The sequence below is a fragment of the Lissotriton helveticus genome, chromosome 7 (genome assembly GCF_964261635.1).
Source record: "Lissotriton helveticus chromosome 7, aLisHel1.1, whole genome shotgun sequence".
Lineage (NCBI taxonomy): Eukaryota > Metazoa > Chordata > Amphibia > Caudata > Salamandridae > Lissotriton > Lissotriton helveticus.
Window position 1 is genome coordinate 744,399,448 of NC_136068.1, and position 14,553 is coordinate 744,414,000.

The window sequence follows — 14,553 nt, forward strand, 5'->3', positions numbered from 1 at the left end:
CACCATGTGGTACTGCAACAAACAGGGCGGATGGGGCCATGGACCCTCTTCGCCTTTGGACATGGCTGGAACACCAGTGCATATCCGTGTTGGTTCAACACCTGGCGCGTTTCCTGAATGCCAGGGCGGACAGACTCAGTCGCAGGTGCATGATGGATTACAAATGGCGTCTTCACTCGGAGGTGTGCAAGGTCTCTTTCAGCAGTGGCGAGAGCCTTGGTTAGATCTATTTGCCACCGAAGAGAACACGCAATGTCAGCAGTTCTGCACGTTGGAGTTTCCGAGGCGGCACTTGCTCGGCGATGCCTTTCGTCGCAAGTGGAATTGCGGCCTCCTGTAAGCCTTTCTGCCTGTACCAGTTCCACCCAGAGTGCTGAAAAGATCAAGCACGACCGGGCCCAAGTAATTCTTGTGGTTTCGGATTGGGCACAAAGAGTCTGGTACCCCGAGCTCTTCAGCATGGCTGTTGATCCTCGGATCAGACTGCCTCTGGAGGGTCTTCTGTTGCAGTAGTAGGGGACGGTCCACCACCCACACCTGTCCAGCCTCCACCTCCTTGCCTGGAGTTTGAGCAGCGACAGTTAACAGCTTTCGACCTTCCTCCCAAAGTCTGTAACATCATCTTATCTTAGGTGTGCGTCCTTTGAGCCTCTACATAATTGTCTCCTCACTTTAAAGACCGCTTTCTTGCTTGCCATCACCTCTGTTCGCAGGGTGAGTGAACTTCAGGCTTTATCTTCTAAACCTCCCTTTCTTGCTGTCCATCCGGACAAAGTAGTCCTCCGTACTGGGCCCTCTTTTCTGCCCAAAGTGATTACTTCCTTCCACATAGGTCAGACCATCACATTGCCCACCTTCTTCCCGCCTCCGCACCCTTCCAAAGAGGAGGAGAGACTCCATAGCATGGACCCAAAGCGTGCGCTGTCTTTCTACCTTGACCGCACAAAAGACTTCTGGGTGGACGATCAACTCTTCGTGGGTTATGTGGGCGCTAAGAACAGTTGGGCAGTGCAAAAACGTACCATCTCTTGATGGGTTGTCCTGTGTATCAAGATCTGTTATTCTTTAGCTAAAAAAGAACTTCCAGTGCCACTGCGCAGCCACTACTGCTTTGGGACGCGGAGTTCCCTTGACATTGTCAAGCAGCCACGTGGGCATCCTTGCATAAGTTCACCAAGCATTACTGCCTGCACAGCTAAGTCCGGAGAGACTGCTTTTTCAGCTGTTCTGTTCTCCAGGTCTTCCTGGTGTGAACTTAGTTTGCAGACCCACCTCTGGGGTTGGCATTGCTGGGGTGTCTATTCTAAGGTAAGGAATCCATAACTACAGTCTTTCATGTGAACAAGTTACTTACCTTCAGTAAAGATGCATCTGTAAGAGACGTATGTAGTTATTGATTCCTTACTGCCCCACCCATCCTCCCCGTTCTGCGAACTGACTTCTAGGGATAGGGACTCCCTTCCAGGGCCCCAGTTTGTGCAGGAGTGGTCAGTGTCTTGCTTAGCTCTGCGCTTCTGCTGAGGAAAGTCGTGTCAGAATGACGTCTGCGCACAGTGGCGGTGTCCAAGTAAACACCACAACGTCATCCCGGCGACCATGACGCCAAGGACGGACGCGGAGTCGACCGACACCACCTACTGACACACAGGCGTACTGCTAAGAAAAAATGTCGCTGGATCCAGTCTGCCGCCTGGGGTGATTCTAAGGTAAGGAATTTATAACTACATATGTCTCTTACAGAAGGTAAGTAACTTGTTCATCTTTGACTAATCGAAGTGTTAGACCAAGCTGACCTACATTTCAATGATTGCAGATATTTTATACTGCAAAAGTACTAAACATATTTAGGTACTTTTCAGAATGGTCAGAAGAAAAAAAAACGTTGCAAGCAATGTGAAGAATTTTGGCTAAGATGGGTGTCAGCAAAAAAATGTACTGAGCTATGGGAATCTTTTTTTCAATTGTAATGTATATTTTATAATAGTTACTAAATTATGTACAAAAATGCTTAGTGTATTTCTATGCTTCATCCTTCGAATTGATAAATGTTGGGAATCTTTTATTTATTTGTTTTCGCTGTAGTCTCCCTGTTATAAAAATACATATTGGAAAAAAAATAAAGGACCATAGAGTATGGGCGGTAATCCCAGTTGATACACTGGACTGGGCGACCTGTCAATTCCTCTTAAGACACCTATGACACTGCTATTGAGCTAAAACAGTGTTACTGATGTAGGGAATGAAATGTGAGATCCATCATGCATGCAGCCTGTCACTTGTTTGAGCTAAGTGTTAATTGAATCTCTGCAAAAGATTACAGGAATTTTTCAACACAATGCACTTGCAAAATGTAGTACACTGCCCAAGCAATTAGTGTCCCAGCTCTCTAAATTGATAACAGGTAAAAACCTGGCTCAAGTAATTGTATTATTGGTACACTGTTAACAAGATCTTTCATGTTGCTAACGCGATGTGGATGTTTTTTTTACCCAACAGTGGTTGACCAATAACGAAGGTTGAAGCTTTCTTGACAGTTTTGTTTGTAAAAAAAAAAGAAGAAAATTCTCAGATTGCATACAGATTTACATGGTTTCTTGTTGCGCTCAGTATTGCTGAAATTGTGAAAATGTCCATTATTTGTAATGCGTGAACAATTACCCGAGGGTGTCAAGGCGCTGGGGGTTGTCTGGAAGATTAGGCGAGCTATTGCCCAGAGTCACATGGTGCTAGGCTGATCTGCCGCCGGGGCTCGAACTGTGAGCCCCGGGTTCCGGAGTCAGTCGCCCTGGCCGCTGCACCACACGTAAAAGACCCTTAAAACAAGAAACACAATTATTTTGCTAATGATTTCTTAAGTATAGAGGTTTTTTGCTATTTAAAAACAAATACTTCTATTTTTGCATGTCACATTTAATTTAATTTTTTTTCTCTTGAACAGTAAGCCTGTCAGTATGCCTTCCCCGGTCTCGCCAAAGCTATCACCAGGCAATACCGGAAATTACTCCTCTGTGCCCACCAACCCCTCGGGGACCAGTTCTTCTGTAACTATTCCATATAGAATTCACCAGATGGCAGCCAGCTATGTTCAGGTCACATCAAACTTCCTCTTTGCCACTGAAATTTGGGACCAAGCTGAGCAGCTTTCAAAGGAACAAAAAGGTGAGCCTCCACAAAATGTGTAAAAGATATATTTGCGTATACTTCCCTGGTAGTACTGTTTTTTCACGGTTGCATGCTGGTGGGTGTTAACTCCTAGGCTTCCTGTGTGTTTTATATACAAAGCTGATCATAAGCAACAAAGTGTCTTTAATTTAGAACTATATAGTGACATTCTAGTGCATCAGTAACCCTGATTTTGTAGCTTTTTAATGAGCATTTGTAGCACACAATGTTATGTGCATGACACTGTTTAAGTCTGTTGTTCTCAATTTCAGACTTTTGTTACTTGGTAATTGCTGCATTAGTCCTTGTAAAAGGCAGGTTACATTGTTCAGGCAGATTTTTCACTCTTGGCAGATACTCATTGTAATGACTTAACTTTCAGACGAACCTACTAATCCAATTTCCAATCCTATGAAACCATACATCCATGTTGAAGATCAGAAACACACTTGATCACATTAGTAACAGTGGTGATGGGGTCTTATGGTTCCAGCCAGTGACCAAACCATTTCCCTTTTTTTGTTGCCTTTTTTTCAAATGTTTAAAAGAGCCACAGAGGCTTTTAAATTTCCAGGGTTTCAGCATTTCCACATTTTTACTTGTGCTTTCACTTTTGTTTACCCTTGCTATAGTCATTTTCTTTTACAGAATATCGAAGTTGGCCCATAAGTAAAATTATGAAATGACTATAAGCAATAATGTGTGTGTGTGTGTGTGTGTATGTATGTATTAGAAGGTTACTTTTAGTCTTGTGGCAGTCAGTGGTTACTGGGCAGTACCTTGTGCAGGCACTGACACTTGGACTGGTGTCCAAGGGCCACCATACTTATAGCACTTCAACTTGGTAACCAGGTTTCTCCTCAGAGCACTTGACTGTCTCTTGAAGTAGCAAGGTGAGCTGTGAAAGCTAAATGTAGAAATTAGTAGGGCTTAGAAATTCACTTAGTCTCACAAGTAAATAATGCTCCGTAAAATCGGTGCCCTTTCAGAGCTTCCTAGTTTTGAAAGGAAAGTCTAATGAAAAATAAGTTGCACACAGAAAACAACAGAAGGTGCTAGCACTCTGGGTTCCAAAAATCGAAATTCAAATGTTCAGTTTGCTTCTAGGCTCCATATGTTATATTTTCTCTTACTTTAGCTCTATGCCCAATTTGTTTTAGGAATACTCCCTCGTCTTTAGTCATTTTTCCCTTCGGAATAATCTTCTGCCAAGATTCAGGTTTAGACAAGTGTGTGGGAGTGCAGAGAAATAATCTGATGTGGGAATTCTGCACTCAAATCTAGCCTTTGGCCAACCTTGCGTTACACTCTTGACAGCTCAGTGTCTGAAGCTGCTAAGTGTCTTGTTAGACTAGCAGAAATACAAGGCGCCATGCAAAAATTCTTTTGTCCCAAGCCTTACAGCCCAATAGCAAGGACACCTCCCCAATGGCATTCATGCTGTTGTTTCCTAAGTTCTGGTAATTAAGTCAGTGGTAACTAGGGGTCCACTTGCCAGAGTGTGGTTAGTCATACATTGCAAAATCTCTGGAGTCTTACAAGAAGCTTAGGAACTAGCTTGTTGTAATATTTGATGAATCAGACAAATATAACAATAAGCAACCACCCACTATTGAGTCTTAAAGTTACTTAAAAGCCAATATCCCTGAATTTGTAGAACTACCAGTCATGATTGGGATTTTCTGGTAGCGAGGACACTCACAATGGTTACTGGCTTAAGTTCCCACTTGATGCGTACTCTGGGAACCCTCTCCCCAGAGATACAGGGGTAGTATTCCTAGCCCCCTGGACTCAGTAAATGTATCCATATGAATTAGATATCCAATTGGACTGCGACCCATACAAAGCCTGCTGAGCAGTATTGCACTGGAAATGTTTCTGATATTGATCTGTTCCACAAGATTGATTGTGGGACACAGTGGAACACCAAACCCTCTTTCCTTATTGAATAACAAACTCAAAATAGCACTAAGAAACAAAAGAGGAACCTTTACATTTTTATGTTCAAGGCATATGAGCTGTAGATCATATGCTTTTGCATAGATCGCCATCTGGTGTTGGGCCCAGATGTTTGCACTTCGTTTTTGTTCGAAGAAGTCTTGTAGTTACGAGGTAGTTGACTCCTCCCTTCGGTGATAGTGTGCCTGGGTATCGACTCCATCCATAGATAGTTTTTTTTCCACCTTCGGGTTCGGGTGTGTATTGCTGCGCTCCGGTTCAGTACTGTTTTCGGACCCCTTTGACGGACGCGCATTCCACTACTCTCGACGGTATTGTTATCGATCGCGGCTCATCATTCGACGACCATCGTCTTATGTCGGAAACTCGAGGCAGACTATCGGGCCTTCCCGTGCCGGCCGCGGTAGCAGTCGATGGAACGGACTCAATTTAAACTATGTTCCGGGTGTCGTGCTAAATTTCCACGCACCAACTGGCACGAAGGTTGTAACCTTTGCTTGTCCCCGGAACACGACTAGAAGGACTGCGATGCGTGTCGATCCTTCCGATCGAAAAAGACACTTTGTGATCGTCTGGCTTGGCGCCACGAAATGCAGCACCAGAGTGACTCCATTCCTGACCCAACCCCCAGCTTCAGAGGAAGAAGAGCAGGTCTCCATGTCCGAAGCCCACTCAGACATGAAGGAAGAGGAAGACATCACTGCGGGACAGCGTACCGTGAGTACAGATCCCCATGTGCCCATTCCACAAAAAACAAAGGCTTCGGTCCCTCCTTCGCCTTCGGGTTAAGGTCAGCACCGACAACACATATCCGATGCCCCGCCGTCCGGCTTGGCTCCAAAACAAAAAGCAAAGGCTCGGGCTCGAGCCAGCTCTGCTCCGATGCCGAACCGAAACCTTCAGCTAAGAAACATAAGAGCAAGATAACTTCGGCACCGAAGATTCCACCACCTGCGCTGAAAGGTTTGGAGCGGAAACCCTCAAAGCCCAAAGACTCGAGGCTGAGACATCCCAAGTCCAAAGACTCGAAGCCGAGACCATCCAAAGCTAAAGACTTGGAGCCCAAATCCTCCAAGACCAAAGATTCAGAGCTGAAATCTTCCAAAACCAAAGACTCCGAGCCGAAATCCGCGAAAACCAAGTACTCAGACATGCCCATTCACACAGAGCTGAAATTATCAATGCCCAAGAGCTCAGGACCGAAATCTTCAGCTCCGAAATCTCCGAAGAAAGATAAAGACACTTTCCCCAAAGAGCTTCCGTCTAATAAGCCAATTTTCGACCCAAAACAGAAAAAATTGGTTATAAATCCTAAAACAGGACATATTCAAGCAACCATTTCAAAGAAACAGAAAGCTGACTTTACAGAGGACCATCATGCCCCTCCTAAAAAAGACGAATATGGGCACTTACCTTCTCCTCCTTACAATCCCACCTCCTTCTCCTCCTCCTAATCCTTACTTGCTCATTACACCTATCAACTCACCACTTAGGCCTATTACACCTGACCCACAGGATGAAGGGGACCGGGATGAGGACACTGACACTTGGGATGATTCCCACACTGACCCAAATACAGACAATGACCCTGATTTGTATCCCTCTAGACCTTCCCCAACTGATGACATTGGTTATCTTGAGCTCCTTAACAGGGTTGCTTATTACCATGGAGTAAAACTTCACAAGGAGCGTTTAGAAGAGATTTCCTTTTCGAGACACACTCTTCCTCACAAAGAATGGCTCATACCTTGCCAATGCTGAGAGGTATGATAAAACATACAGACAAGGTCTTTAACCACTTCGACGCTAATGACAAAGCCAGCTCGTCATGGGCGTTACCTGCCCTGCGCTCATGACGAGCTGGCTTTGTCACAAACAAGCCATTTGCTTCTCTTTGCGCGCACAGCAGGTAAACGCGGTAGCGCTGAAGGTGTTAAGGATCCTGCAAGGGCTAGAATTATCACTCCTAGAGTAGATAAAAAATACAAATCCGGTCCTACAGATCCTATTTATATTAAAGGACAGCTACCCTTAGACTCTCTTGTAGTCTCCAACGCTCGCAAGAGAGCTAACTCCCAAGCCACTGGAGACACCCCTCCTTCTGACAAGGAGTCCAAGCTTATCGATACCTCATGCAAAAGAATAGCTTTTCAGGCAGCAAACAACTGGCGCATTGCTAATGCCCAGGCGCTGCTAGCCCGTTATGACAGGGCTCATTACAATGAGCTAGAAAAACTCATACAACACTTGCCTGCCCAATACAAATCTAAAGTAAACAACCTTATTCAGGAAGGTAAACTTATTACTAACACCTCTATTAAATGTGCACTAGACTCAGCAGACACAGCATCTTGTGCAATTAACACAAGTATATTGTTATGCAGGCACGCTTGGCTCAGGATCTCTGGATTTAAGCCGGAGGTGCAAACCTCCATACTAAACCAACCATTTGATAAAGAGCATCTTTTCGGCCCAGCTGTTGATACCATGCTGAAAAAGATGAGGGAGGACACTGAGGTTGCAAAGTCCATGGGGGCTTTACAGTTAAATGTAAATGTAAATGTAGTATACTTGTAAAGCGCACAGCTGCCCCAGCAACGGGGCGTCCCGGCGCTGTATAACTCTGGGGAACCCGTCCTGGCTTTCCCTGTGGGATGGTCCCTTGATGGGAGTCCCCAAGGTGGAGCCAGGCATCCCCGGAATTGGTGGGGCCGTTGTGGAGATTAGGCAAGCTAATGCCCAGAGTTGCCGAGTGGAACCCCTGATTATAGTAAGCACCAAAGCGAGAATTATCGAGTCCGCTGACCAAGGTCCACGACCCTGCCGCGTCGGGAATTGAACCCTGGTCCCGGGCTGACTTCTGCTCTCAGGCCTGCCGCCTCTAACCAGTGAGCCACACTACTCCACGGCAGTACTCCACTTACCTGGCAGTAGAGGTTCCTTTTGCTGCTCATTTTATAGGGGTGGCTCAAAAACTATGGCCACTGCCCATGCCTCCTACTTTTACTTTTACAATAATCAATCCCCCTCTCCCAGAGGATATTCTAGAGGAGGTTGTAGAGGAACAATATCAGAGGAAGAGGTAATTCCACACGCACTCCCCTCTGCTACCCCCTGATCATCCCACTCCTGTCGGGGACGTCTCTCCCAATTCTTACCAGTATGGAATTCAATCACCTCAGACAAGTGGGTACTACAAATTATCCAATATGGTTACTGCCTGGAGCTTACAAGCACTCCACCATATCTCCAAGAGCACACGCAATGTCACCAGAACATCTCACTTTTTTATAGCAAGAGGTTCTATCTCTCTTACAAAAACACGCTATAGATCCTGTTCCATTAATACATCAAGGGACCGGGGTATACTCCCTGTATTTCTTCCCAAAAAGGACGGCTACTTTCACATGGTCACACCAACAGGTGCTTCCACTACTTCAGCAAGGCAACTTTCTATCCAATCTCGACCTAAAGGACGCCTATTCCCATTCACCCTGCCCACAGAAATATCTCAGGTTAGTGGTGGACGGACAACATTATCAATTCAAAGTCCTCCCATTCGGAGTAACTAAGGCACCCAGGGTTTTCACCAAGTGCCTTGCAGTAGTTGCAGCTCATCTAAAAAGACCGCACGTTCATGTCTTCCCTTACCTAGACAACTGGCTGATAAGCCAAATCACAACAAAGCTGCATAGGATGTGGTCCGCTGGCTAGATTGCTGGTTTTCGGTGCTGGAAACCAAGGTTCGAGCCGCGGGGACGCGTTCACATCCTGTGATTTTGGGCAAATCACTTCATCTCCCCGTGCCTGAATGTGTTCTTGTGTAATGTAACCGGTGCTCATGTTAAGCGCTCCAACACCTTCAATCAATCAATCAATCATGCCATTTGTATAGCGCACTGCTCACCCGGGAGGGTCTCAAGGCGCTTGGGGGGAGGGATATGCTACTGCTCGAACAGCCAGGTCTTGAGTTGTTTCCTGAAGGCGAGATAGTCCTGGGTCAGCCGAAGGTGGATGGGGAGGGAGTTCCAAGTCTTGGCAGCCAGGTAAGAGAAGGATCTTCCTCCGGCGGTGGATCTTCGGATGCGTGGTACGGCTGCGAGGGCGAGGCTGGTGGACCGTAGCTGGCGGGTGGGCGTGTAGAAGGTCAGGCGGTCGTTGAGGTACTTGGGGCCCAGGTCGTGGAGAGACTTGTGTGCGTGGGTGAGGAGCCGGAACGTGATCCTCTTGTCGACGGGGAGCCAGTGCAGGTTCCTCAGGTGGCTGGAGATGTGGCTGCTTCGGGGGACATCCAGGATGAGTCGGGCGGAGGCGTTCTGGATGCGCTGGAGTCTTTTCTGTAGCCTTCGGGTCGAGTTTGCGCTATATAAATCTGCATTATTTAAAAAAAGAAAATCGAACTGCTTCACCACTTGGCATTCACCGTAAACCTCACAAAGTCTCACTTCCAACCATCCAACACGCAAGTGTATCTAGGAGCCACAATAGACGCTTGCAAAACTCTAGCGTACCCCAACCCAGTCAGGATTCAAAACATGCAAGCTCTAATTTCACAGTTTCAACCTCAACACTCCTTACCAGCCAGAGTGTTCATGCAACTAATCGGAGTGATGGCTTCTTACATCTTAATTGTTCCATATGCAAGACTTCAAATGCATCCCCTACAGGAATGCTTAGTACATCAGTGGAACCAGGCTCAAGGTCAGTTATCAGACCTGGTGTTGATAGATGGCCGTACTCATCGCTCTCTGCAGTAGTGCAACATACAAAACCTTTCCAAGGGATGGCCATTTCTTGATCCGGTTCCACAGATAGTGATAACAGTAGACTTATCCCTCACTGTTTGGGGAGAACATATGGGAAAACATACCATTCAGGGCATGTGGACTCTGCAACAAAAACAACTACACATAAACCATGTAGAACTGCTAGCCATTTTTCTAGCATTGAAAGCCTTACAACTTCATCTAGTAGGCAAAGCTGTCCTGGTTCGCACAGACAACATGATAGCCATGTACTACATACAAAAACAGGGGGGGACACTCTTCAGCTGTCAGTTAGCACAAAGCATCTGGAGATGGGCCATACCTTAAAAGATATATCTCCTTTCAGAACATCGTCCAGGAGTACACAATCAAGTTGCGGATCTGCTCAGTCGTCAACGACAGCAGATACACGAATGGGAAGTTCACCCTCAAGTTTTCCTCCCGTTCTTCCAAATGTGGGGCTTCCTAGAGATCGATCTGTTCGCCAGCCCCCTAAACGCCAAATGCCCAAACTTCGCGCCCAGACACCCACATCCATTGTGCAAAGGCAATGCACTATGGATGAATTGGTCAGGAATATTTGCTTACGCTTTTCCAACTCTCCCACTCATTCCATTAGTGTCTCAGAAACTCAAACAGCACTCCCTGACACTTATCCTATTTGCTCCCACATGGGCCCGACAACCCTGGTTCACAACTCTATTGGAACTATCAGTAGTTCCCTGTAAGACAGTGGCTCTGTATATATTGCACCAAAGTAAGGTTCAGTGTGCACAGAGTCCACAGTCCCCAGAGGTATGGCAGAGGTTAAAGTTGGATATAACCTTACTCTCTAAAGTTGTAGCTTGGTCAAGCAGTAAGGCAGTATCAGAGGACAGTGTAAAGCATTTGTTGTACACACTCAGTCAGCAAATGGTTTCACACACTCAAGAACTGCACTCTAGGCCAATTGTTTTGTATATAAAAATATATTGTTGTTTATTTTAGAACCACAAGTAGGTACCATAAATACTTTATCATGAGATGTTGCAATTGAATACTTTAAATAGTAACAGACTTGTAATTGCAATTGATACAGTTGTTGCAATATGCAACACAAGTTAAACACAAAATAACATTGAGCTCAATGAGAGGTTTTAAGTAAACGCAATAAAATCACTTTACAAATGTTTTTCTTACTCATGGCTGGATCCTGGATTCAGCCCTGGTGCATTTCCTGTAAACAGTTGAAAGAAAGCGTTTTTGTTACACAGGCGATTTGTTTGTTTTGAAAATCGACACTTCGAAGAAATTTTGGTCAAAACCAAGCAATGTAATCCTATGGAGGAAAATCAAGTTAACGGTAAGTCACAGTTATATTTACTTTGTAGGGTCAGTGCTGGGCACCAAGATCCTGCACTGGGATCTCTCCTGATAACAGGTGAGTAATTTTGTTTTCGTTGATCGGATGATTTTTAGTGAACATTTTAAAGTTGCAAAACTCGCCAATGTTACCCTATGGAGAAAATCAAATTATCGGTCTTTAGGTAAGTACTCGGCTGGCAGAGTTAAGGTTCTAGGGTAGACTCGGGGGTCTCCCAGGGTCAGGTAGGTACAGTCGTTACACCCTCAGCGGCACAGGGACAGCCTGGTGCAGAGTGAGTAGGCCCAATGTTATCCTATGGCGGGTAGGGGGCCTTTGGTGGCTGCTAGCAGGCAGGCCTCACGGCTGTGGGAGCTGAGCTCCTGGTCACTTACACAGGGCACGTGCGGAAGTAGAGTAGGATAGGTGCTGCATTCCCAGTGGCACTTGGGTGCAGGGTGCTTTTGGGCCTCTGGGCGCCCAATGTATTTCAATGGGAAAGCTGCAAGATGGATAAAGGCTGCAAACTAGGGGACGGAGATTCTTCAGGTGCGACCACCACTTCGAGAGGTAAGTTGGTAAGCTGTTGGGTAGGTAGCCACCCAGGAGTTGGGCACAGGGTCCGCAGGATGCAGGGGTGTTTTTTGGTGTCGGGAAAGCTTACCCTCAGCTGGTCGCAGTTGGAGGGGTCCCTGGTTGTGAGGATGCAGGTGTCGTCCGGAGCGTCAAGGCGGGTCCTTGGGTGCTGGATACATGGTCACAGTTGCTGGGGGGGACATCCTTGTGGTCTTTGTTCACACAGGCCGGGCTCGGCGGGAGCAGAGTGTGCTGGATTCGCGGTTCCTGGCTGGCACCAGGAGTTGTTGCTGTTTGAGCAGAACCACTGCTCGTAGGAGTCCCAGTCTTTAGATGAGCAAGGCAGTACGGTCCTCCGGGGTTTTCGAGCTTGCTGACCACAGGAGACGCCGGGGTTTACCAGGAGCAGGTTCGAGGGTCGACAGGCCTATAGGGCTCGGGCCAAGTCAGTTGGTGTCGTCCTCTTGTTAGGAGCTTGTTATTCTTCTTGTTTCAAAATCAGGATCTGAGGAAGGAAGGTTCAGGGTGCCCCTAAATACTAAATTTAGGGGCGTTACAGGTAGGGCAAGGACAGGGACCAATGGGTTTCCTGGGGTGAGTACACCCCCTATCCTGCCACTCTCCAGTGGGAGGGGGTAGGAGTCTTGCTCTGATAGGGTAGGGCTCCCCATTCTCAAAATGGCGAGAGCCCGGAGTTGTGCTTTACTTCGCCACTCCCACCTGAGGGGTGGGGTTGGCAGAGGCTGGTACACCCCCTTTCCTCACTTTGTTTTTCCCGCCAGATTGGGGGTCAGAACAGGTGGGGGCAGTTGCTGAGTACAGCAAGTGGCCTGGAGAAGCTCACAAAGGCGGCATACCTTTGAAGCTTCCCCTGCCCATCCTGGGGGAGGAGACCTAGCACCTCGCCCAGGATGTGCATTGTTGCAGGCCTACGAAAGCAGATGGCTCTCTACCCAGGGGTCCAGCAACATGTCTGCTGGGTGGCAGCCTAATCAGCCTCTCAGTCAGGATGCTGGTTGTGGGTTAGTTTCAGGGGGCAACTCTAAGTTGCCCTCTGTAGTGCACTTTACATTAAATCCCACACTTGCATCAGTGTGGATTTAATGTGCTGAGAAGTTTGATACCAAACTTCCCAGTCTTCAGTGTAGCCATCATGGTGCTGTGGAGTTCTTGGGGGGCGTGGCTACGCACGCAACGGGAATGGCCGCCTTGGAGTGAAGCTCCGCGCCAGGCTTGCCTTCCCGGGGCACTTATCCGTGCAATCGCCGCCTGCGGACGGCGAAAATCACCAGCGCCAACACCGGACATCGCCGCCGGCCTGCTGGCCGACTTTGGGGAAAATTGGAACACCCGAGGCACACCGGAGCATTCGCCGGGCTGCTGCCGCCTTCCTCGCTCCCTACCTCGGGAGGCGCGCAGGACAGACCGCGGCTCCAGCCGAGGACACAGGCCCAGAGCTCGGCCCGGCAGACGCAAAGGCCGCGAAACGCCAGGAGGGTGCGAACTCGACCTGCCACACCAGAATTGCTCTACACAGTGGCTATACAAGCGGTCTATTGATCACCAAGGCACCACGCTGGCGGTACAGCCTCGCGGAACAGAGCGACGCCACCCTACCACACGCGACCGAGCGGCAGCCGGTGCGGCCCGACTCACCGGCCACGAGGACGCATTGCAGCCCAGCCGCCTCACTCCCTCGTGAGGTAAACGCCGGCAACGCGGCAGGGCCACCACGAAGACCTGGCGACAAGATCCGTGAGGCGAGCCCACGTGGCGGCAGGTGCCGGTAAGACCGTGATTTCGCCCCCGGCCCAACCCCAGAAACGACTGCGTGACCACGTGCGCCTTGGATGTGCCGCTGAGATCCCCCATGGCCTGCAGCGGTGAATGACCCTCCACACTGAGCCACACACTTACCCTCCACCACGCACTGGCCAGATCATACCGACCCGCCAAGCGCAAGACGCCGCGGACCACAGCCGGAGGTCGTGTCACCACGGGGTCCACGCACATTATACAGCGCACGCCTGTCCAGCGGTTGGACTGCTGACTGCACGAACCGGCCTCCTGAGGACGACGTGGACTGCTTGGCTGAGCCCGAGGGAGTGACGCAGATGTCTAACGGGCCCAAAACGAGAACTGGCTCCAGCAACGCTAACCAGAAGGCCAAGATGGATAAAACCGGGAAACACACCGACTCGGACCAGATGGCGGCCAAACTGGACACTATGCTGGCAGCAATGGAGAGACTTGAGGAGTCACTGAGCCTAACCCGCACCTCCCTGGCCACCAAAATCTACAGCGTAGTCATCGATCTCACGCACCTAAGAGCGGACCACAAAAAGCTGGCGGAACGCACCACCACCTTGGAAGACACGATGCAGACGCTTCAACCCCGTGCGGACCAGTCGCATAAACACATCCAGGACTTGCTGAACAGGGTGGAGTACTTGGAAGACAGGGCTGAAGACGCGGAAGGCAGGACCCGCAGGAACAACGTGCGCTTGGTCGGGGTTCCGGAGAAATGGGAGGGGAGGTCCCCAGAAGTCCACATGGAGCAGTGGCTACAAGGCCTCCTGCCGGAAGGATCACTCTCCCCACACTTCGTGATTGAACGGGCTCACAGGGTCCCCACCAAACCTCTGGCGACGGGCTCCAACCCACGGCCCATGCTAATCCGCATAATGAACTATCGCGACAGAGACACCATACTCCGAGAGACCCGCAAGCTCCAGGAGATCCGAATAG

At 48.5% G+C, this 14,553-nt stretch overlaps 1 protein-coding gene across 1 annotated transcript in view; it reads left to right on the forward strand.

Annotated features, from left to right (window-relative positions):
* The window catches only part of AFF4 (ALF transcription elongation factor 4), a 907,016-nt gene that overhangs the window by 836,047 nt on the left and 56,416 nt on the right, over nt 1–14,553 (forward strand). The window contains exon 22 of the mRNA XM_078653083.1: nt 2,939–3,159. Coding sequence (XP_078509209.1) covers nt 2,939–3,159 — 221 coding nt within the window. The remainder of the gene's footprint in view (nt 1–2,938; nt 3,160–14,553) is intronic.